General features: G+C 44.0%; 1 protein-coding gene across 5 annotated transcripts in view; it reads right to left on the bottom strand.

Annotated features, from left to right (window-relative positions):
* Positions 1-11454: 11454 nt before the first annotated feature.
* ESRRB (estrogen related receptor beta) overlaps positions 11455-24945 on the bottom strand; it is a 126087-nt gene continuing 112596 nt past the window's right edge. For 4 of the 5 annotated variants that reach the window (XM_038137448.1, XM_038137445.1, XM_038137446.1 and 1 more), the window contains 2 exons: positions 21906-22175; positions 15260-15729 (listed from right to left, as the gene is read on the bottom strand). In XM_038137448.1, the coding sequence (XP_037993376.1) occupies positions 15485-15729; positions 21906-22175 (515 nt within the window). In that variant the 3' untranslated portion in view covers positions 15260-15484. Of the gene's footprint in view, positions 15730-21905; positions 22176-24945 lie in introns of all 5 variants that reach the window. The other variant, XM_038137443.1, reaches the window with a different exon arrangement.

The following is a 24945-nucleotide window of genomic DNA, read 5'->3' as shown; positions in this document are numbered from 1 at the left end:
GACCCCTGTTTTAGGTCAATATAAGCTTAACAACAGTGAAGTTGCATGTTTTTTTACCTCTCCTTTATAGATTCATGTTCCCCTGTGACTACAAACCACAAGTCAGCAATGTCATCTGGTCAAGTCAGCGCATGTGGTCTGCACTGACCTTCCTCCTCAAGTATGATAATGATTGTGGGAGAAGGTCGCAAGTTTTGATTTTTTGTGTGTCTGTGGTAATGGGCAACAGCTGCTAGACTGAATGACACCCTTGTCCTCCCCCCTCGCCTCCCTCCCTGACTTTGTGCCCAACTGGGGCTAAGTGCTCCTGCAGCCTTTTATTAATCTTCTCCTGGGACAGCACTATCAGCGGCCCATCAGCGTTCAACATGCCCTCAGTCACTAGTGCTAACCCGATTAGGGCAGTGAGGAGTGACTTACAGGGGAAGCTCTTCTCCACGGGCTGTGTTTGCATACAGTGATTGATGCTGGTACCTCCTCTAAACACATCCACATTTTGCATTTTAAACAAAGCAATTGCTGTAGAGCTGCTCTCTGTCGCTCTGTGGGATTCCCAGTACCAGCACAGGAAGTACCTACTCTTGAAATGGCCTCTCTCTCTCAGAGGACACTGCAGCAGGATGAGGAAAAGGTCACTGACCCCACCTTATGTTTGAGGGTGTGACACTAGATCCTGTGGTGTGTCCTGTCTTGTGAAGTGGCTTGTGGAGAGTTCTGGGCTGTGTGGTCAATGGCACACAGTTGGTAGGCTTTCACCAAGAAGGTCAAGCTCATGTGGGGTACATAGCCTGAAGCCTCCTGAGTTTCCTTCAGTCCTTGTCAGATTTCAAGCTCAAAAGTAAGCTCCCACCATATTCACAACTGTCTCTGACTTGGGAATACATGAGCTGAATGCACCATGGAGCACTGAATGGTGTGTGTTATCCACAAGCATTTGTCATATTATATGCATGTACATATTATATGTGTACACCCCTCCCCCCATATACATGTATATAAAAAAAATCCATCTTGCAAATTGTCCAAAGAAGCAACCGGTACCGTACTTTCTTTATTACAGCTTCTACTGTGGATTTTTTAGCAGGTTGTGTTCAAGTGAAATTCTGATTTGGAGGGAGGTGTCCTAAGCCATGTCTCTGAAGAAGAAAGTGTACAAGGGAGGAAATGGGTGTGTTTAACTTCTGTTTGAAGGAAGAACAAAAGGAATAAAAAAAAAAATAAATCTGTGGTGATAGTGCTGGTATCACAGATCGCTTTGCAAAGTGGCAGCTGTTTTATCTTCTTTATTATATCCTAAGTGTTTTCTTTCTTTCAAAACAGAAGGAAATTTGCCTGGTAAATAGCCCCCTTTGAACAGCAGCAGGGACTTATCTGTAGTAGAGTCTGTGAGTCCCTTGGAGCAGGCACTCAGTCGTCCCCTTTTTCCCTTGGGTGCAGGGATCACTATGGAGGCTAAATAAACAAATATCACTTCCATCCACTGTCTAGTGGTCCCAGAAAGAATGGCTCTAGAGGACCAGTGCTCTTTGCCTTGCAGATTGCCTGCTGCACTGTGAGAGTTTAACACCTTCAACAAAACTCAGAGGCCTGCTGGCACAGTGTTCCAGCGAGGCCCAGAAGAGTTTTGATAAGGTTTAGTAGGAAATACCTGTTTTCACTCATCCTTTCATTACTTTCTCATCTTTATGCATATATTAATGACTTGCTATATGCTGCTAATTGCCAATTTCATGTCTGAAAACTTCATGGTTGTGCAAAACCAGGCACTTCACCTTTGGGCTCACGCTGTCTGGCTCTGTAGACATGGGAGCTCCATGGTGAAGGTGGCCCTTTCATCTCCTGCCACACCATATTAATTTTGCAAATGTGACAAGCTCAGCTTTGCAAAAATAACATATTGCCCATGTCTTGTTCTATTTAATATTGTATTCGAGTGGTCCAAGTGCTCAGCAACGTGGGCTGGGGGAATGGCTCTGCAGACTTCTTTGTCAATTGAGTGGCAGCTGGCTTCCAGGAATAATTATAGCTGTTCCGTGCTGTGGTACATCAAACCTCTTGGGGATTAGTGAGGCATCAGGTGCATGGTGACTGAGAGGCAAGAATAGAGATGGTCCAGTTCCCAAGCCATAAAGGTCATAATCTTTAGAAATCCTGATGTCCACTTAGACTTCGGACTTCAGTGAAAAGGAAGCATTTCAGTGACCTTGCAGAGAGCATTCTAATTTTCCATAAATCCAAACAGAGAAATTTAGCCCTCAAGGTTTGAAAGTGAATTGCATTGCCATCATGTGGATGCACAGAAGCTAACGTCTAGTCAGAAAAATTCTGGAACCCTCGTTTATTAGTTAGAATTAAAACCAGTCATGATAGTTATGAAAGTTTTTAAGTCAGAATGCTTATCAAAATGTGGAATGAAATGATAACAACAATTTAACTATGGTACTGTCCGAGTAAACACTGAAGTTAGTTTGACCTAAGTAACATGGGTTATTAGTATGAATTAGAGTCTAACATGTTCATTAATGTCACTACTTAGGGACATTTGGGGCTTACAGAATTAGGAGTTAGAAACATTAAGTAATTAGAAAATGAATATGCAAAATAGCTAAAGTGGTACAGGATCAACATGATTCTTTTATGTCTTCTTCAGGGTGGTATTTCCAGACAGAACTGCATGAAGAGGTGTTAGGGAGAATCCTATCTACTCTGCTTGAACAATTACAGCAGTTAAAACTGGTAGCTCCTTTAATTTCTACTTAAGTGAATGTGATTTTATGTAGCAACTGCAGTACCAGAAGCAAACCTGCAAAATTTTGAGTGCTTATTAGGCTCTATATAATCTTAAATTAATCTAAGTCAACAATGGCTACTCAAAATAGGGTAGGTTTGCAAATACTCACGGTGCAAAGATCTAAACAGAAAATGAGAAACTGTGATAGTGCTTGTCTGTGCTCTTTCAGGGCATGTCAACTGCAGGCTGGGTGCCTGCGTGCATCCAACTTAGGTTTTTGCAGGATACAAACCTGTGCTCTTGAGTTTTCTGATTGGGATCTTCTACTACTCTGCCTCTAGCCTCTGCTGTTTCCCCATAGGTAAGAACCTAGTATATTGCCTGGCTGTCCCAGAAGAAACCCATGCTGGTTTCTGTCTTCTGCTTCAAGCTGCCCTGCTCCCAGTTCCTCGAGTGGAGCACGCTCTCCATCTGTCACATGCTCTGCTCCTGACTCCTCACCTCCTGGCTGTGCCCTCAACAGCCTGGCCATAGCTTGGCCAGCATCTTTCATAGGTCACTGCTACCTCCCACGACTTGTTCAGAAAAAAGTGTTGTGCTGCAATACAAAAGCAAAAAAAGGCACAGAACTGAGACACCTGCTGGATCATTCTCTTCAGTGTATCTTACTAAGGAAACTGAAGAGGTGATCTGGCCTTTAATTTCATCTGAAGACTTCATCTGGATCAGGAATCAAAAAAAGGGTTTGTGTAGAAAACTCTTTGCTAGAATGTTCTTACAGGTGGTTGCATGGTCTTAACATGGTAAAGCACAGTTTGCAGTGGTTTAAGCAATTGTCCTCCTAGAATATATAGTTCTTGACTGTTAAGACTGGGACAAGTGAGAGATTGATGATGGATCACTGGGACATCAGGTAGGATTTCTGCTATTGCCACTTTTCTCTGTAGTACCCACAATGGCAATAGAGTTATGACATGAATAAATACAAATATTTCTTTATGCAGTTTTCCCCTGGACAGAATTGGGTGGAAAGAATGAAGAGAAAAGCCAAAAATAAATTTCTGCAGGACATAGCCAAATGCACAAAAAGTAAAGAGGAATTACCTAAGCAGGAGAATTCAGAAGAATCAACAGAATTTTTAAAGCAGTGAGAAACAGTGGAAAGAGAGCAAGGACACTGGAGCAAAACTAAATGAATTCTTTGTGATAGTCTTTCCCTGTGATTCTAATTTTACTTGATAATTCAACCAATTTACCTGATTCAGAGTAAAGTTCAGTGGTCTGTGACTTGCCAGATCATCCCAAATGCCTTTTTTAGAACAACTTACAGCATTTGTTACCCTTCATTACTCCAGTATAACAGATGACTTTATTGAGAGAATTCATGTCTTCAGCAGCTCAGCCACTTCCATTCAAAACTCCTACAGATCTCTTGGATGTACATGATACACTGTGCTGGTGATTTATCTGTTATTTAGCAGCTTGTTCCAACATCTTATCTCCTGACACTTTTGACTCAGAAGGTGTCTCATCTTCATTACTTGGAAAGGGTAATTCTAGGAGAGATGTCTCTCCAGTGGGTCTCTCTCTGGTGCAGTCTGGCACAGAGGAGCACCATCTTTTCATGTCTGGGAAAAGACTTGTCTTTAAGGCCTGCTTCTCTTTCTTGTGTGCTGAGACACAGCCATCTCTTCTCCACAAAAAAGAGCACTAGGAACCACATGAATGTGGGAGCAGGAGACACCCTGTATTTCACACAAAATGTGAAATACATATATACAAATGTATATGAGTTGAGCTGCATTTCAGCAGCTGCAATTTTTGCTGCTGGGAAGCAGTTCCAGAATTTCTAACACTCTTCACTCCCTCTTTTTTGGATTCTTTGCTCCTGGCTATCAAAACACAGATTTGGGGTAATAGGTTAAATTCTGCTTTTTAGACAGAGAGATGATTAGATATTTGGAAGATTAGATATGAAGAAGAAATTCTTTACTGTGAGGGTGATGAAGCACTGGAGCAGGTTGCCCAGAGAAGCTGTGGCTGCCACATCCCTGGATGTGTTCATGACTGGGCTAGATGGGGCTTTAAGCAGCTTGGTCTGGTAGAAGGTGTCCCTGCACATGGCAGAGGGGTTTGAACTACATGATCTTCACAGTCCCCTTCCAACTCAAACCATTCTTTGAGTCTTTGGTCCAACAGAAAATAATATTGTGCCCATGTCTCCCTACTCCCATTGAGAACTGGAGGCTGGGGACTGTGAAGGGGAGAAGTAACAGAAGAGGGATTGATTATTTTTTTATTTAACCTGCTTAGCCGCAGTAGCTGTGAAGCATAAAGCTATCTGCAAAGGATGATTGATTCCTCAGCAAAGTCTGAAGCACAGAGAGGCTGTGGTACTGCTTAATGTTCCCTTTGTGTTATAATTATATATTTTTCTCTCCTGTTTGTTTCAGAGGTACTATGTGTTCCTGACTTTCTGGGTAGCTAGTTACTTGATAAGTGCTCATGGAAGAGATGATTATTTCATTTCTCCATCATGGGTAGGAGGTCATGCAGATACTTTTGTGACGGACATCTAGCCAGCTCTGCTCACCTTGTGAAGCATTGTCCCAGTGCAGATTAGTTGCTCTCCCTTGGCATCTAAAAGGTGAATTGCAACTATTCATAGACATAGCCCAGACAGTTTCTGTTGAGGTTTCTGTTCTTTGACTTTTTTGAGTCTGACAGATGAACAATTTGTGCTGTGGAGGGTGCAGAGCCAGATTCAGTGAAAAGGGCATTTGCTGTGATGACCTGTGTGAGAATTAATGTAACCAGCAGAGTATGGCACCTGCTACCAAGGAGGTGACAGCATCAGCACTTAGCATGGTATCACTGACAACTTGGGGGTAAGTTATTCCTTGTATTGGAACAAATAACACACACAGCAGGCAGCTGTAGGTAGCCTGCTTGTGGAGATACCTTAGCTTGTGAAAATGTCTAGAGGATTGATGGAGGATAGCAACATGCTCTGGGACCACAGCAATCACAAGCTCCAGAACGAGTCATTGTTGCACACTTTTGTGAATGTGCTCCATGTGAAAGCAATACCCAAAGACAATTGTCAAGTCCTAGTCCAAGCTAATTCAGCCAACACAGCGATTAGGTTTCCCAGAATTTGAGAGGTCCCAGGGATCTTCTTTATTAGGTTTTCAGTCACTTTTTACTTCTTTGCAAGCCCCATTCGCTGGGGAAGAAGAGGTGAGCCAGGGGCACGCTGTGTGTACAGTGAGCAGCCATGGAAGGAAAAGGACCCTGGCCAAAATGCTTGCAAGAGGCAGTGGATGGCAGAAGGAAGTGCTGAGCTATAATGGCTCAGTGTGCTAGGCAGAGGTGTTATCCTGCTGCAATCTCTCTTACAGAGTTCAGAATACACTCAGGGTATATTCCTCTCGCACACTTTTACTCTGCTTGCAGCACAGGCTGCCCCACCAGGGCTCAGAGAAGATCTGCAAAATGGTGTCACATTTGCTTATCTATCAATTAAAATTCTACATAGTATTTTTATATTTATGATAATAACATTATAATTATTTGCCTGTCCTTGGAGGTTTTGTTTATCCCTTACTCATTTACAGATGCTAGTACCCAGTCCTAAGGCAGTCCAGGCGTTTTCTTTTTCTTTTAAAAAGGTGGAGTGTTCTCTTGATTCAAGCAAATTGCGAAACAGAGCCTAATGTATGTCCAGACAGGCTTTGTTCTTTTTCACTCGTTGTTTCTCTCATGTTTACGTTTCTAGGCACATTTAGAAGGTGTGTATGATTTATTTATAAAAGGTTTTTATTTTTTGTGATCATTTAGTGTGAATTGCATAGTGTTTCTGTAATTGCTGTAACTCAGTTTGGATTAAGAACTATTTGCAAAGGAAACACAACATCATGGGAATGCAACTGTTCTAGTTAAAGCACTGACAACAATGTGGCTGTGTGCTGCTGCATGGCCTCACTGGCTTATGCTGGCAGGATTTTGAGGTTCTCTTGAGTTGTGGAGTGGAGCCTGAGGTGAATGTGGTATTTCTCTGATTTGGCATAGTTTGTCCAATTAACTAGAGCTGCTGCAGCAGCTGCTGTGATCTAATCTGGCTGTGGACATAAGTTTGAGAATGATAGGAAAGGATAACGTGACCTAAAGGGCATCAAAGGTGTAATTTTACAAATATCCTCCTGTAGCCCTTCCTTTGGTTTGGAGAATGTCATTTAGGTTACATTGCATTTCTTGCAGCACTGGAAAACCAGGACATCTGAGGAAAGGTTTAGCAATGGGTAACAATAAACAATTTTAGCTGGGGTGACTTTCTTTCCAAGTGGAGGGTGTACAGAACAGTGATCTGGCTGCCAGACACAGGGACTTTATTTTTAAGGAAGCTGGAACATCTGTCCCACCAGAGGTCTGGAGAAGTTCGGTGTGATTGGCTGCCACAGGGGATTCCACTTGTGGCCTCCTCATCCGCATGTTTCTGGCAGTGTGCCATAAACAGGACAGGAGGAGGGAGCCAAGAGAAAAAGAGACTGTCTAGTAGTGTAAAAACCAAAAATATATCCAAGCTAGCCAGGGTTGGATCAGAGCAGGAACCTTGTGACGAGAAATCTTAGAGCTGTGATGAAAAGAAGAAATGTGCAGAAGAAGTGATTTAGGGTTTTCTGCTGCTAGAAAAAGAGAGTCTGAGCTAGAAGAGCTCAAGACAGCAGAAGAGCTGGGTGTTGCTGATGTCAAAGCTGATGTCTGTGCCAATGCTGGAAGCATCACTCCCTTAGGACATTGCTGAATTTTTGTGGTGTAATGACAAAACCAATGGGGGACATAAGTGATTACCCTAGTAGATGAAAAAATATCTGATTAAACCATACTTCCTAAGACTGACCCAGAGGATCATTGATTTGTAGTAGCAGTAACTACTGACAAAAATAAAACAAGGGTTTGGTTGATGAGTTTGAGTTTAATAATGTAAATAGTAAAAGAAAATTATTTGCAGCATTGACTGCTTTCAGTGCTGCAATGGAAAAGAATTTGCAATGCTGGAAATGCAATTGTTGAAGGTGATTATAATTTTGGCTTCAGTTAAAGAATTTTCATTCCAAGTATAACACGCTCCACTCCAGTGAGATTATTTATAACTTATGGATTGCACTTGAATTAATTGGCATATGGTGCAAATTAACCCCTCTCAAAAACATGATTTATGTGTTTGTTCTAACTGATCTGTTAAATGCAGCTTTGTTTTATGTTGATTCTTGCCAATTTAGACAAAGTGATTTGAGTTTACACTGTCCTGGCTTCTCTTTATCTGATCACTGCCCTGCTTTTTATAATTTAACAATTGCAGTTATGTCAGGGATATATGATAAGACTTATTAAAAATATAATGCCAGTTTTTTTTAAATCAGAAAAAAATGTATAATAATTCCATTCATCAAAATAATGAATTTGTTTCTGAGCCTTTTTTATGGAATGGTGGATGTGCTGATTTTAAGCACTTAAAGAAGTAGGAGGTTGGTATTTCTGAATTAAGCAAGCTGGGACTTCTAAAGAGAAATTAACTTCTTACTGTGCAATAAGAAGAAATACATTAAAAAAATCTTTTGTTCAATATGTCAAGGAATGCCTTAAAATATGCAGGGTTTAAAACAGTCATTTGTATTATAATAAAAGGGTTACATCAGAAAAGGTGCCTTATTAGTTTCCTCTGTTTTTCAGGTAGATAAAAAAAGTGGAAAAAAAATGCGGAAAAGACTGCATCCATATAAAGGAGGAAGGACTCCAACCTGTTACTGTTATTATTATTAGGAAAATGTGATTTAAATAGGCTAAATTTGTTTCTAAGTTACTTTGAAGGCAATTGTGAGCTCCAGTAGTGCTGTGAATGAGAACATAACTAAATAATGCAACGGGTGTGTACATTTGTGTGTAGCTAGCTACAGCAAGAGAGGTCTCTGTATGTCTGTGGATCTCAGATAGGAATTAGATTTTTGTACTTGTCTTTAAAACATAAGGATCAAGTGATGGAAGGCAGCCATTTGCCTTTCTCATTGTCACATTTTCCTAACTTAATTGGTGCTGAGTGTACCCAGGGAAGGGGTAAGGCTGGCAGCCATGCTTCCTCCCTGAGGAGAAATGACTGTGGGTGAAATCAAGACACCCAGAAGATTGTGAATAGTAAGGAAAATTGAGCAGGATCTTTGATCCTTAAATTTCAGGACCTTTGATCCTTAAATTGCTAGGAGACCTAATTATACCTCTTTGCCATGTTTTTACATTCTTCTCTGGTCATTTGCTGCTGTCCATGTTAGCAGAGAGGGGTGGTGGGATAAATGGGTCTGTGGTCTGAACCAACACAGATGTTCCTGCATGTGCTGTTTGTGCTGCCAAGAGATGGTTGCAGTAGACATGTGACTCATTATATTTATGAAGGACTCTGTTAAGCCCTGAAGTCTTTAGCAAATCTGTGATATGTCACTGGTAGCTGTTTTCTTCCTTCTGTTTTTCTTGCACAAGATGCTTTGAGCCTCTAGCCAGTTCTGATCTTTCCTGTGACTTCACTTCTACTTATAATTGTTTGGATGCTGCTGCTCTCAGCACCCTGCTAGGTTAGTCCTCCTGCTCCCCAGGCACAGGTATTCTGCTTTTCCCATGGTGCCATTTCAAAAATGCTGCAATGGGAGAAAATGTCTTTCTGAAGAAAGCCAGGCACACAGTGTATGCTCTTCAGCTTTCCATTACTGGAAGTTGAACATGAAAGTTTTCTGTACCTCAACTAATGTTTGCTTTGATTTCCTGTGTAATACCTTGGCCGGAAAGAGAAAAATCATCATAGAATGATAAAATGGCCTGAGCTGGAAGGGACAGTTCTCTTGCTGGTTTTCCTTTTATTTTGTGTGTAGGCCACAAAAAAACTACTGCACTCATGTTTTAACATTTGAAATTTAAGCACATATCCCAGCAGTTAAGTGTGCCCTTAATTTTGGTGGGAGAAATGTGCTTAGAGAACTCAACATTGACTAGTAAAGAAACCTGTTTCCCTCTCCAGCTAATCAGAGAAATTAGAGTATTTTCCTAGTATTTCCTGTGAAGCTCATCTGTAAGAGGAAATATCAGGGTTGGCCTCAGTTTGTCTCAATGCTACGTGGGTTTACTATGAAGACAATCTCCTTCTCTTTCTCTTTCCTTCTTTAATTCCTGTGTGAGTGAACACTAGTAAGCAAAGCAAGGAAAGCCTCAAACCTAGACAAAGAAGGATGCCCAGGAAATGCCAGTAAGACAGCCACAACTTTAAAGTAAGGGACTGAGGAATGCTAAGAACCCTTAAATGGTGTTTGAAGAGTGGTGCTCAAGCTCTCTGTACTCTGCCAGCTATCCTTACCAATCTCTTGACTCCATCAGCTTCAGTGCCACACAAACTTTTCAGAACCCCAAAAGCCACACATTTACATCCCTTTGCTATATTTAATCTGAACTTTAATCCATTTTAAAGCCCTACTGAGGTGGCCAAATCCAAACCTTCTGTGAGTGGCTACAACATTGAGAGGACTGTAGGAGGGCTGTGTGTCACTGTGAGCTGCTATGTGAACTCAGAAGGGAATTGTGTTGGTTCTAAGACTGCATCTTCACAGTCAGGGTGCAGCTGACTGTGGGGCTGGGGGCAGCTGTTCCCAATGTAGAAAAAGCTTGTCACACTTCACATCCCACTACAGCTCTGTGCTCGTCTTGTTTTTTTCATTCAGGCTCATTTTTAGCCCGTGGCCTTTCCCACTGGCCACCACTAATTCAGCCACCAGCTCCTCTTCAGAGGGCAAGCTGAGCGGCCTCTTGATTGCCTCATTAATGGTTTGATGCATGATTAGGACATTAGCAGTGTTGGCTGAGGTGTGTTGGAGGTGCTTAAACAGGGTGGGATGGTGTCTGGTACCTGATAGAATCAAAGGTAGAACAAAAACCTGGGGTCCTTGTTTCTCACATCTCTGCCCCAATTAGCAGAGTGCATTTCCTCCTGCTTTCTCAAGCAGCTGTGAGCTTTCCCTCTTGTGCTGCCTGACCAGCAGATCACTGTGAATGCCACAACTTTAGCACTTGCATCCACTTCATAAGCACTGGACAGCTGCTGTAATGCTTGCAACACTCATGATGTCACTGCTGGGTTTAAGCCAGTGGTCTATTTTATGATTAGAGTGTTTTTTTTCCCCACTGGAACAACTTCAAGATTTTTTCATCACTAGGTCCTCTTTATCCCTTGCACCACTGAAGTGTAGAACATGGAAAGAAAAGGAGTGAGGGGAAGAAATGAACTGGTCTGTGGCAGAGACTGGCAACAGTGCCTGTCTTAAAAGTTCTGAGCAAAGCTCATCTCACAAAAACTCAGAAGCTTGCTGAGAATTTTTTTTTATATGGGAAAACATGAAAACATTTGAAAGTGAGAGGGCTGGGGGTTTCCTGCTCTTCTGCAGCAAATACAGATATATCACGGTTTTCCCCGGCTGGCCTTTTCTGTGGAGCCATGTGCATCCCAATGGACAGTACAGAGCAGATCCTAACACAATAAACATTACTCTGTCTGCATTCGTTTTTACATTTCTTTGTTTTATTTCTTGCTTTGTTTGAAATGACCTGTACCACAGGAATACAATTTATTTAACAGGTTGTTATTTTTTTAGGAGCAGATAATAGTTAAGTAGATACTGTTTATTTCACTGACTGTCTATGACTACCTGCATCATTCTCACAGCCTCTGTCTCTCTCTGGCTTCTCCATGTAACCCAGCCACAAGAACAACAGAGCAGCCTTTGGCCATATGATTGATTATAGCTCCGATTGGTAATAAAAGCTCAACATGTTACATTCTAGGGTCTTTCTCAATTACTTGTCCCTCTAATAGCTGCTTACATGTTTCTGGTGAAGCATGTTTTATTTTATATATTTATAATAGTTTTAAAAAGAAAGATGACATAGCTTACAAAGAGAAAAATAATGCCCCCTTAGCATGAGCAATACTGCAAGGTTCTGATTGTTGTGGGGACGTTTCTTGTAGCTTCACAGTTTTGCTGCGAGGTGTAATGCCCAAGTTTCCCTAGAAACCTAAATTCAGAGTGGTAATTTACCTTTTAATTGATCCCCATGAAATTTCTTTTGCATTACAGGTCAGACACTGCTGTTCCCAGAGAAGAATGTGCCCAAAACAGAAGAGCTGGTCACTTGGGAAGAACTGCCGTTTGTAGTAGCTGACAGGTACATAGTTTCTGTTATCCACACATGCAAATCAGGGGCTGGAGCTGCTTTTACCAGAGTTGCTGGTGTGGGTTTATTCACTGTCACTGATGTACTTACCTCTACTGCTCCTCTTTTCCTTAAGTCACAGAGCCCATCTGTGTCCCAAGGCTCAAGCTCCATCATCTTTTGCCCCATGAAGAAGGACAGCTGAATGACACTGACTCTGTGAATTCTATATTACAAATGAGCAGCATAAAGACTGCTGACCAAAAACCCATCTCCTAGTTCATGTCTCACCTTCCACATCCCCAGACCGTTTTGTAAGAGACTGTGAGCATTCAAAGACCTAAGCAGTTGCTGAAGCTTCATTTCCTACTTCAAAGTGCATTGGGGGGACTACACTGTTACACTCCTCTGCAATCCCAGCCCATTGTGTAGCTGGAAATGCTCCTCAGCTGTGTCAGTGTGATAGTATTAGTGATGCACAGCAGATCAGAATAACTGGAAAGAGATGATTGTGACTCCTGCACTTGTTTGAAGGGCTCAAGAGACCTGATCTGCTTCCCAATTCAGGATGGTACAAGCCTTTTAAAGGTTAAATCCGGACAGGTGTTTGTGTCCCAGTTCCTGGGAAAGAGTTTGCATTCCTTGGTTAGAGAGTTTAATATATCCTAAGTACTGTCTGCTTCACTTCCCATCCTATTTCAGAAGAAATGAAAACATTTCCCTGCATATTATCTTCAAGCAGTGGAGAGTATTTGGATGGGCTCCAACATTATGCAGCTTTAATAGAGAAAGAAGTTCCTGGAAAAAATGTATTTGGTATCTTCATATTGCTATGCCAAGGCAGGAGTTGCCTCCATCCCATAGTCCTAATCTAAATAGGCAGCAGTCTCTGTGAGCTAGAAGCTAACTCGGCAGCTCTCCATAACCATGTTTTGTAGATAGTTTCCTGTTATGGAAAGCAGGCCTGAGTTCAAATACAACAAAGCTACAAGAGCCTTTTGAGGTTGTTTTTGGGTAGTTTTGGGATTTTTTTGAGGGGGGAGATTAGGTGGGTGTGTTGGCGTGTGAGAAGTGACCTTTCTGGCAGGGCCCAACAGAGTAAGAATTGCTTCTTAGGATCTTTTCAACCCATTTTGGGCCAGCTACTTTTGCACAGCAGGCTGGGACACAACGTGCTGCGGCTCAGCTGGGTGGCACTTGGCAGCATTGCAGCAGGGCTTGAGTGAGTCAAACTTACAGGTGATAATGCAACCCAGCACATCTGTGAAAGCAATTATACCACAGCCAGAAAGGGTTGCCAGAGTGCAGCACATGGCAAGCTGGCTCTGTAATGGTAGCATGCATTTCACTTTGGTCCCTCAGTCACAGATAGGTACACGGATCATGAGTGCAACCAAAAGCCTCTCATTTTCTCCCCAGCTGCCTTTGGGAGGGAGTGGAGGAGAGAAGCACAAGTATCCTCTTGAAGCACAAAGCTACTGTGTAATTGCTACTGCTGTGAGCACAGAAAGAGTTCCAATTCCAATGTGCCTTCTGCCCCTAAGGTCTCTGGTGGTTTACTAATATGCCTGAAGTAAGACAATTCCTTTATCAAGTGAGTACAAGATAAGTGACTTTGTAGCATAGGAAGAACTCAAAGGAGATGAAATGGAACTAAAGTTCAAGGTGTGGGCTGGCTATGAGAGCTGAGAGGTCACCACGCCAGCACCCCCGTGTCTGAGCCTGCCAGGGCAGGGTTCTGCAGTATTGACAGCCCTGCTGGGACACATTTTGCTCTAGCAGAAAACAAGCACCCAGTGTCTCTGATCACACACCTCAACCCTGATTTGGAAGACTTCCTCCTGAGGGCAATTTACTCCTCTGACACACCACCTTTCTCCTGGGAAAGCCAGGAAGGGGTGGAAGCTTGAGGATAACAGACACAGTAGAGTTAGTGGCGTCTCAAATGTAGATCAGAGGTTTTTTTCTCACCACTAGTGCCATGCTGTTGACCACAAAAAAAGAGAATACACTCAGGTTTTGTCAGCTCAGGCTTAAAACTAAGTGACCTAGAAAATAAAGTTTCAGAGAACACCAACAGTCAGTTTTGTCAGTCACCTACATTCCCCTCTGGCTACTGGGAATGCAGCAGTTATGGCTTAGGCAGCAGAATCTAAACCAGGTCTTGGAGACAGCAGGAACCTGGTTACATAAGAGTAAATAAACACTCCTCCTGTTCTTCTCCCAATACCTCAAGGTCAGCTATTTGCTTTCTGATCAGCAAGAGAACCTCCTACCACCCCCCAAGCATAATCTATGCTAGCTCTTTTCCTGCTGTTGAGGATAATGGGATGAGGCAGGGGAAGATAGTAGTTGGAGTATCAGGAGTTTCATGCCATCCTCTAATTTATTTCCCTAGCCTGCCACAAGAAAGCAATCTCTCAGGCTCTAGAGCTGCCTCCTCTGAAAAGCAGTGCCCTTGATTCCTAACTAGAATTTGGCAATAAGCCTAAAGTCTCTGTGGAGCCAAAGAGCTCTAATGAAGCCTAGGAAAGATCTGGTTTGGGGTGTATTTTTACTTGGGCAGTAACCATGCAGACAAAGCCTTGTTTTCTCTGCCACAAGGAACAGGTGGGGAATGGCACTCAGCTGAGCTGAAGAGGCAGGTGTGATACACTATGGGGTGAAAAGTGTGGAAGAATTGTAGTTAGCACCACATAGGAGAGGATGCAGAGATTATGAAGTCAACCCAGCACTGAAGCATAACATCAGGCTCTTCTCTCTTGCCATTTGGGAAAGACTCGCATTTTCTCAGGGACATACATCCTACCTCTTCAGGGGCCTGAGGGGATTGTACACGGGAGGGACTAGCCAGGCATAATGACACACTGTACAAGGTTGCAGAATATCTTACACAGTTAGGAGCATCTTTCCCAGTAAGAAGTGGGGCCTGTATGTACAAGTGTTAGAGGAGTCTGGGAGGCAGCCTTTTTGTTCAGGAGAGGTCCAGCAGCACTGTTCACCAAAGGAGCATCTACTCTATGGTAAGAGGCAGAAAGGTGACAAAAAGAAGGACCGTGGCTGCTTCCCTTTCTAACTGACCCCTCGTAACACCAGCAGATAAAGTTTATATTGACTCTATTCTTCCTCTCTTCCTGCTTCTGTCCCCACTCCCCCTCCAGAACTGGCAGAGGGTGCTGGGGAGCAGGCAGCCTGGACAGCGCTGAGAGCATCACTGATCAGAGGGGCTGAGCCCCCATGATGCCTCAACAAGTGCAAGAGCATAATCTGGTATTTCCCACAGAGAAAACAACGAAAAAAAAGAGAAACAGGTGACTGATTAAAAGTTTCCCCCCTCCTGTACACAAGATTCTGCAGTCACGCCGACAGATAGACATTAAATAATTCTTCCATAATAAATGATTGGAGATAAAAGCCGGCGGTGGCTGCTGCTGCTGTTTGGATTGCTCCATTGTCTGCATCTTTGTTTCTAGTTTGTTCCCCGGCCACTGTCGGCTGGTGCTGGGGCTGTCAGACCTTTGCCTCTAGCATTTCTAGGAAGAGTTTATGCATGGGAACCTTGCCCTGCAGTTTGATGCTGTAGAAGTGCTGCACAGCTTTAGCAGCCGTCTGCCGCAGGAGGGGCAAGGTCAGGAGCAGCTTGCCTGCTCGCCGGGGCTCCTCATTGCGCTGACTCAGCTCGTAGTCCTGCAGGGCTTCGTGGAGAAGGTCCTGGAGTTTCTGCACTGCATCCATGTCCTCTATGTGCATGGAGTCTGGGGTGAGGGAGAAAAGACAGCAAACAGACAAGTCAGACATGAGAAAGGAAATCCTTTATAGTTCTGAAGCTAATGATGTTTTCTTTCCTTCTTATCTGTTCTTGTGAGAGTTTTTTGGGTTGGTTTTGTTCCCCCTCCCCCCCCCCAACCTTCCCCAGGCAGGGGGTGATGGGTGTTGTTTGTTTCTTAAGCAGGAAAAAACAGCTAGCTGGCAGGTGTGGTGCTGCTGCATGAAGTATGGCAGCAGCCCAGTGTGCTGGCCCTAGCAGTGCAGGGACAGTAGGGCTGCCAGGAGTAGGTGGGTGACACACGTGCCCTGTGTGCTACCCATTTGACCAGCCACCCCACTGCAATGAAGGGGTCAGGCTGGGGCCTTTGTGATTTGCACTTTCACTTGCCCTGCATGCTCCTTATGGGGAGAGTCACCCTGCAAGGGGCAGCAGCTGCTGTGCTGCCGCTTGGGAGCAATCTCATTAAGAATAATTAACATTGCTACAGCGCTTCATCTGTCTAAACTGCCTAATTGCTGTGCAGCTGCTAAGGGTGTCAGCAAGACAGAAAAGCCCCAGGAGGTCACAACCAGTGTGCCCAGGGGTGTTGCCAGACACACCTTTGTGCATATGCCCCTGCTTTCAGAGACTGCCAGCAGCTGCTCAAGGAGCTTCCTGCTGAAATAAAGGAAACCCCCTCCTTCTGCAAGGCCTCTTCCCTTGGGCTGCCAGTCAGATTTCTATGAGCTGTTGGAGGGGCTAGCAGGGTTTGCAAGGCTCCTTGGTGTGTCTGTGAAGCAAAGGTAGCTAGCTGGTAAGAACCCAGTACAGGGCTGAGACAGGGAACCAGACTGAACATGGACTGCTAAATTTGTGGGTATGTCATGGTGTGAGAGGGCAGCACCGAAGAGCAGAGAGGCACACCATCACCAAAGGTTTTCTCCTTTTTCATCTTGCTGATACATGCTTCTTTCTTACAGCCATGACAGAGCTGGAGACACTGATGCCTCGTCTTCATTGTCCAGAGACTTTTAATCAATACTGAACCTATTGATAAAGGTTCCTGCCACAAGGCAACAAATCCAGACGCAATGGCAAAAGGACCGTATGGCAAGCACACATGCACATGTAACTGCACTGCCTACCATCACAGCCTGGGCTTTGCTTTGTGGCAAAGTAGGCTCAGTGTAGTCTCAGCCTACACACAAACACAAATGTGAGGACACGGGTTCCCCAGAGTGACAGCAGTGAAGAGGAGGAAAGCTGACTGAAGTGCCAAAATCTCTCTAGAAACATGTGTCATCTTTATGGAGAGCACAACACAAATTAGAGACTGTGAATTTTGTATGATACATTTATGGTAAAAATGCTATTTATGATGCATGATTTATAACGTATTACAACAGTTGGGAAAATATTATGTCTAGCAAGAAAGCTGTTTAAGAAGCTGTTCACAAGGAATGCACTAATTAAGAAAGTATTAAAGGAAGTATTCCCAAGAAGCCTACTGAAGAACAACTCGATACATTTACACTTTTTATCCAAGAGACCAGGCAAAGAAGCTCAGAAGAGGGCTGCTAGGTCATCAAAGTGACCTGAGCTAGACACAGAGGTTGATTCTGAAAAGTAGGGAGGAAGAAGCAACTTCTGGCAACTTCTCCCAGCCAGGTAGCAGCTCTGAAAAATTTCCATACACAATCCAAGAGAAGTGAGTGTGATCTGTTTCCTGCCAAGCCACAGAGGTCATTTTGAAGACTGGAAGTATCAAAAGCTGGAATGTCTTCTATCCTTTCTGTTTAATGTCCTTCTGGCTAGGGGCACAAAGGGGAGAAGTAATCACAGCCTGTCAGAGTTTGCAGATCCCAGTGGGTGCTAGAATTACCATGCAATCAGCCATGTCAGGGTAAAGTGGGTGCTCTCCTTGTGGGTACTGATGCTGCTCTACACAAGACAGAATCCCAAAACTGCCCTTCTGCCATCTGGCTTCTGTAAGGTGACAAGACTTAACAGCAGTAAATAAGTGTATACAGTGAGAGAAAACTGGGGAAATAAAGCTCAAAGCCTGCTCCACCCCCACTACACTCTGCTGAAAGAAGCTCAAAATTGGCAGCTGACTGCAAAAAATAAAACAACATTGCAGGATTAATTTCCTTGCAATCCATCAGTGAACTGGTGTCAATGGCATTGATAAACTGTTAATTACGAAATCAATAGCTATGAATTTTTACAGCTATCAGAGCACTGAGGTGGGGGTAGGCTGCCTGACCATGCCCCTGAGGGTCAGCTGGCCGAGAAGCTGGGCTTCATACCAGGAGCCCTTCTCCAGCACTGCTGGCATAGGATACAGGGCAGGTGTGAGAATGGACAAGGCCCACTGCTTCCTCACCTCTGTTTTTGCAGCTTCTGACAGGAACGGGAACCTCACAGGACCCATCAGTACAGAATTTGCTATGCATCCCTTTGCCAGGTCCGGACATTGCTCACTCCATTTTAGCATTAAAATGCATTGCAGAAAAGAAAAAGGGGAAATAAATTTCGGCCACTCTGGGATGTCCTAAAATGAACATGTGCTGTATGCTAACCTAGAGGGCTGCTCAATACATAGGTTGATATTTTTTTTTCCTAAGGAAAGAGGACCTAGGAATGCTTAAAAATGGACTGCTGACTCTGAAGGGTAACAAATTAGGTCTACATCACCTCTACTCTGTCAAAAAATGGGTGATCATATTGTCTGGGACTTGCCTGCTGCTCTGGGAATTACGAGTTCATTCCTCAGCTCTCTAGAATGCACTTACTAGACAGAGATCCCTTGAATTATCTTTGCCAATCCCAGCAGGTGTGTTGCTGGTGCGTCACACCGAGGACTCAGAGATCAGCCTACTGTCAGCTTCTTTTCTAGTGAAGAGCGAGTGAGCTCTCACTTCTATTTTCATTTGTTTTAATTCATAGAACCAAAGGGTTCTAGTATACACAGGGCTGCTTAAGTCCCTAGAACTTGGGTTGCGTGAGCAGTTACATCCAGAATTTATCTGTGTGGGAGGGAAAGCAGAAAGAAGTTTTAGGCAGCACAGGTGTTAATTTAGGTGTTCATCTTTAAGCCCTATCTCTGATCCAAGGGAGCTGAAGCCTGGCCCAAACTGCTTTCCTCCCATTTTAAGAATTGGCTGTTTGCATGCAAGCACACACATGCAGGCTCTGTAAGTTTATCCCTGTCAAAAACACACTAAGAAAAATAACTGGCATTACAAGAATGCGAAGGTTCAATATTAAGTTACAACAGAAAAATACACTTGCCCTATTCCAGCTTCCTTACCTGTGTGTGTCAGGAGAAGCTTTAATTACATGAAAAAAAAAAAAAAAAAACCACGCTTTGCTTTCATATGTTTCAATACAAATAACAAAGCAGGACTTCTGTGGATTATGCTTCTATATAACTACACTTCTAGCTGCACTAGGAGAAACCAGTGAAGTCAGAGTGATTTTTGTCATCCAGCTGAGAATACGCTTTGGCCTGTGCCTCCTGACACTTACGTTGGTTTCTTTACTCCACAGCACTGGAAACGGAACCTCAAAGCATCTGATGAGTGTTGGTTGTTCTGCTGTGTCTTTGCTCAGTGTTACTCCACTCCTGTGGAGACTGTCTCACAAGGTTTACTCTGGCCTTAGTGCTGAAAGCACAGTGAGCAACAACAGCAGAGAGTGCTTCTGTTGCACTGTGAAGAACTTGACAGTAGTGTCCAGAGCACAGGCCAGGTAAATGTCCCAGTGTGGCACTTCTCCTGTCACAACTGCTAGCTTAGCACTTCAGCCTCTCTGAGGAGCCCTTCTCCCTGTTTAGTTCTGTGACCCTCCTGGTAGACAGGTTCTTTAACAAGTTGATTATATCACCTATAGCCACCACCATTGCACAGAGGAGACAGGCTAGCCTTGGCCATCTGCCCATCCTGGTTCACTGGCAAAGTGAAGGCAGCAATTAAAACTGAAAAAGCACTAAATGAGAAATTGAAAAAGATAACAAAGTTATGAAGTGCAGAAAAACCATAAGGGAAATGAAGGACATAGGAGGAAAAGCCATGTCTAAAAGGGCTGAGGACAGTAAAGAAGTTTTATAAATATTTAAGGAATGGAAGAAAAATTATCATTTGTAGGGGGACTCTTTCCAACTGGAGATGATTAACCTATTAATAGCAGTGCAGAGTAGATAGAAGTCCTCCATGAGTTTTTCTGTCTTATTTGGAAAAGAGAAGCTTTATATACCTGTGTTATATGAAGGTGATGAAGACTTCATAATCTGTTGTTTATGCAAGAAGATATTAGAACTATTAGGACAAACTTCACAGAAACCAGCAGAGCTGGATAACTTGGCTTTAAGAGTTTTAAAATTGCTGGCTGGGGGTCATCCAGGGCAGATTAATGATTAGTAAGTCTTGGTATTTTTACAAAATTCAAGATGACTGGAAATGTTCTAATGATGCACACATTTTCCTAGGTCTTACCTGATAATTTCTATGCTAGCTTGATGTGAACCAGGGCAGAAGAAAGGAACAAATAAAGGTGACATTCAATTAAGACTAATAAGATGGCATTTATAAGACATGTAAATGTGGCACTTAGGGACATAGTTTTGCATTGGACTTGGCAGTGCTGGGTTAACAGTTGGAAGTGGTGATCTTAAAGGTTTTTTCCATCATGAATGATTCTGTGATTTTACTGCCAGTCAACATGATACTTGAGAAGAGAGGTCTTGTCAAACAAACTTGATTTCATTCTCTGATGAGATTACAAGTTTGGTTGATAAAGTTAACTGCACAGATATAATAGACTTAGGTTTTTATAAAGCACTTGGCTTAGGACCACAGGACATTCTCATTAAAAAATTAGCACTATGCAATATCAATAAAGAACACTTTCAATTGATTAGTAACTGGATAGATGACAGATCTCGCAGTAGCTATCAGTGATGAATCATCCCTGAAGAAGAAGTTTTCTCATGGAAATCCACAGGGATCAGTAGAAAAGTCAGCTGCTACTCAACATTTTTATCAATGAGCTGTAAGGAATTTTTTTTTTCTTTTATATTGCTATTGTTAAGGAGTGGATAGATGGCAAATGGGGACAGAATGGTGTAAAATGGTGAGGCAGCCTCACAGAATTTTGGACCACGTCTTTACGCTTGAAGTAATATATCTATAGCCAAGGAACACAACTATGGAACAGGAAATTTATCATGTCAAGCTGTCAGATATAAAAAGACCCAAAGTCAAAGGATCCAACTCAACAAAGATCATTCTTTCAAGGCTGAACCCAAGCAAACAAACATTAAGATAGGGTGCCTTAAAAAAAAAAAAAACCCAACCAAAAAACCTGAGAGAATGATTAATTATTAGAGTCATCTGCCAAGCAAGATTAAGATTTCCCCTCTTTTAATCCTTCCAGCTTTGCACTGGGTGTTTTTCTGTAAAGGGGCTTTAGCCAAACACAGGTACTGGTTTCAGGGCTGGGCTGCAAGGGTGAATTCTGTGACCTGCATGATGCAAATTTGGCAAAGAGATCTGATGTGAAACAATGAGACTCAGGGGATGTAGAGGGAGCCCTTGTTACACAGTAGCTTTAGCCGATTCCCTTTCAGATGGGACTCCTGAGCAAATCTGTGTCTGGCTGGCTTTGATACAATGCAGCCTTGCTGGATTGAGAGCTGCAATCTACATCCACACTGCCTCCCAGCTAAAAGGGGATTCAGTGTCTCTGGTACCTCAACATCTCCAGGACAGGGCCAGGCAGCCCCAGCCCCATGGCTTTTTGAAACTGGGATGAGAGTTACCCTGTTTGCTGTATCTCATCAACACTATGGAGTTAAATGCAAGTGGGCTCTCTTTTCTGAGCTCATGGCACTGGAGTCAGCTTGCTAGTGGAAAAGGCCTCCACAGACCCTTTCACTACCTGAAACCATCAACCAGTCCATTCCTGTCTGTTCCACTCCCTACTACAGAGTCAGAGCACAGCTGGGGCTCTAGCAGCAGTAAGCCTCATTTCTCCCTGCTTTCCAGCTTGGAGTGGAGCTTTGAGAATATTGCATGACACAGGCAGAGATTCTTAGGCAGTAGGCTCTAGTTTCCTCCCAGGTAAAATAACAGCATGAACCTTGGCTGGCTGGTTGCAAGACTGGCTGGGCCGGGGCTGTACCTGAGTTGGCAAGGGCCAGAGCTTTGAGTGTGACAAACTCCTCCTTTTCCACCTTGAGCTTCTTATAGCGGCGCACCAGTTGTAGGATGGCCAGGTAGAGCTCCAGAAGCCCTGTCAGACGTGAGTGCTCTTCATCCATTATGTAGTCCTCAGCATAAACCAGCTTGTCCTCGTATGGCAGGGAGCGGTACACAATGCCCAGGATGAGAATTTCCATCCAGGCACTCTGCAGAAGGCTCATCTGGTCTCCAAGGGAGAGGTTGGAGAACCCTAACAGGGCAAAAGACAAGCAGGGTCAAATAGGTGTGCAGCAAAGCCTTTAGGAGACTAGGGTCCTTAGTTTCCCTGAGATCGAAACCATGCACTCTTCCCTGCTCACCTGCTGCTTTAAAAATACCCCAAACAACTCACTAAAGTGACCCTGTCTTGATAGCAATCAGCACACATGGATCTTACCCTTCTCTTTGTTCCTATGCCCACCCACAGCCTCAAACAGGAATTCTGATCCTCTGATTGCATTTATGGGAGCCCAAGGTTAGTGACAACCTCTTTTCAATGACCACTGCTTCTTTCATAGCAGCAACTCTTTTGTACCACATTGCCTTCCCTCTCTTCCTCAGTAGGTCTGTATTGCAGCCCATTTAGTCTGTCCCAGCTGAAAAAATGAGCAGAGAAGAGCTCCAGATGACAGAAAAGAGGGCTTCTGATGGGATAGGAGGGAATGACACAGGCCTGAATTACAAGTATACTACAGTCTCATATTTTGGCAAAGATGAGAAAAAGTCCTGCCACAACAAAGCACCAAAATGTGCTCGAAAATGAATACATTTGTGAACAGAATCCTCCTCTATTCCTCATCCCACTCTGATTTCCATACCAGCAGCTCTGCCTACAACCCTACCCAGAGATAAAAATACCTTTGTGGTGACACTGAAGCACCTAAATCATAGCCAAACCTGGTAGCAACGGAACAAGCCCCTACAGTGAACCAAATATTCTCACCAAATACAGAAAGAGCCTGACAGCCCTGACAGCCTGACCCTGACAGCCCCAGAGTCCACTTGAGAGAGTGGAGAGGACAAAAAACAGAGGCAATGTCCACCTCAAGGTGGGGAAAAAGTGCATGGGAAGGAAAACTGTCTGTTATGCCTTCCATACCTGCTACCCTTGAAGGCCAGACCATGAAAGATCCTGGGAGATGGGCACTCTAACAGTCATTACAAACAGGAATGTCAAGCACAGTGTGCTGGTCCTCTCTAGGCAGCTGTTACCCACCATGGACAGGCAGAAATTGCACTTTTTTGGCAGCCCCTTGCTTCCAAGGGTTCCTACAGCTGTGAAAGAACAGGACACCCAGGCATGCCTCAGCTGGAAGGGTGATGCTCTACCAGCCTCTACAGGCAGTTTTCTCCCCAGATGCACATGAAGCCTTGGGGATCACCAAGAGACCTGTGAACTCAAGAGCCTCTATGCAGAAGCCTCCCAGGTCTGCTGGCTGCATGCAAGGCTCAGCTGGACTTCTTCATGCCACACCCCACCCTGCTCACAGCTCTTGGCCCCACATCGGGGCTTATGTCGACAGCCACCATGATGATAATTTGATTTCTCTTGTTATCAAGTTGGCAATTAACAAAAGAGCTGATGATTGCTATATTGACTGACTGTGGGATCTCTTTTTCTATCTGCACTATCTCAGCTGGGGAGAAGGGAAGGCAGAAGGGTGGGTTAGTGGTATTTATTTATCTCTACGCCATGTTTTGTGTTTGTGTTGCCAGGGGAAGCAAAGGGTGATAATGGCCTGGCAGCCCTTGGACATCCAATTTCCCTTATCAGGCCACTGAATAGAAAAGAGGCCCCAAGCCACATTAATTAACAGATACCAATCAGCTGTCACGTGCTGTGTGTGCAAGGTCTGAGGGGAGCAGTGGGTGGGAGGGAAGAATCAATAAACCATTGGGGAGGAGTGCCAGAGGGAACAGCTAAAGAGGAGTCCTGGCTACTGGGGAGAAGAGCTGCAAATCCAGCTCAATGACTGTGAGAGTGATTCCTGTACAGCACAGCCTGTGCTCCACATAGCCCAGATGAATCCCACCTCTTGCTTAGGCTGGGAGGTGGGTGCCTTGTCCTTTACCTCACCCTTCTGCCCTTTATGCCCTGCACTCAGATCTGTGCTGCTCTGGAATGCAGCCCTCCTGACTCAGTCCAAGTGCAGGCTGCTGCAGCTCCAATGCTTGGGATCCTGTCTCCACAGCTCTGCCTGCTGCACAGGGAACTGATGAGATTAGCCCCGAGATTAAAGTTGCACAGCCACTGTACCACTCCTTAGAACCTGAGATCTTTCCTTTGGTCATCCCTCTCCTAGCTCTGACCATAGAGATAAGTCCAGCATTTAGGTTGCTGCCTTAAGTCCATTTTCTGGATCAGTCACATGGCCTTTCTGCATCTTCATCCCCATCTGGATTACAAAAGGCATTAGGCCACTGCCTCACTGCAGTCTGCCAACAACGTTTCTTTAAGATTGAGAAACAGTCACATAGCAGAGTGAGAGGATCCAGGACAGGCATGGCTCGTACTTTTCTGCTACAGAATAAAGTAGAAAAATTGATTTAGCTCTAGCAGTAGCCTGTACACAGAGCATCTCTATTAATTGCCCTTTCCCAGAGGCTGTTGTGGCAGGTGACAACAGGAGATACCATATTTTACCCTTTGCCAAGAAGAACAGAAGAGCCAGCTGCAATTGCCCCACCTACCTGGGAAAGCCCCTGGCCAGAAGCACTCCCAGGTAGCCAACAACTCCAGCTCCAGCAGGCGAGTGGGAAGAGGGAACGCTACGGTGTCAAGCCTGGACTTGAAATGTCTGACAGAATTGGAACCCTTTTCCTCCAGTGTTCACACATGTGGAGTGCAAGGGCTAAAGAACTGTCCCTGAATGACTGAAGTAAAGGGGAAATCATATAACTCTCTTCATGCTGTAAGAGTTGAGATCAGGGAAAGTAAATGTTAATTTCATCTGGCCAAAATCACAGGCTTGCTGTTTATT

Source organism: Motacilla alba, chromosome 5 (genome assembly GCF_015832195.1).
Source record: "Motacilla alba alba isolate MOTALB_02 chromosome 5, Motacilla_alba_V1.0_pri, whole genome shotgun sequence".
NCBI lineage: Eukaryota > Metazoa > Chordata > Aves > Passeriformes > Motacillidae > Motacilla > Motacilla alba.
This window is presented reverse-complemented; position numbering and strand designations above follow the sequence as displayed.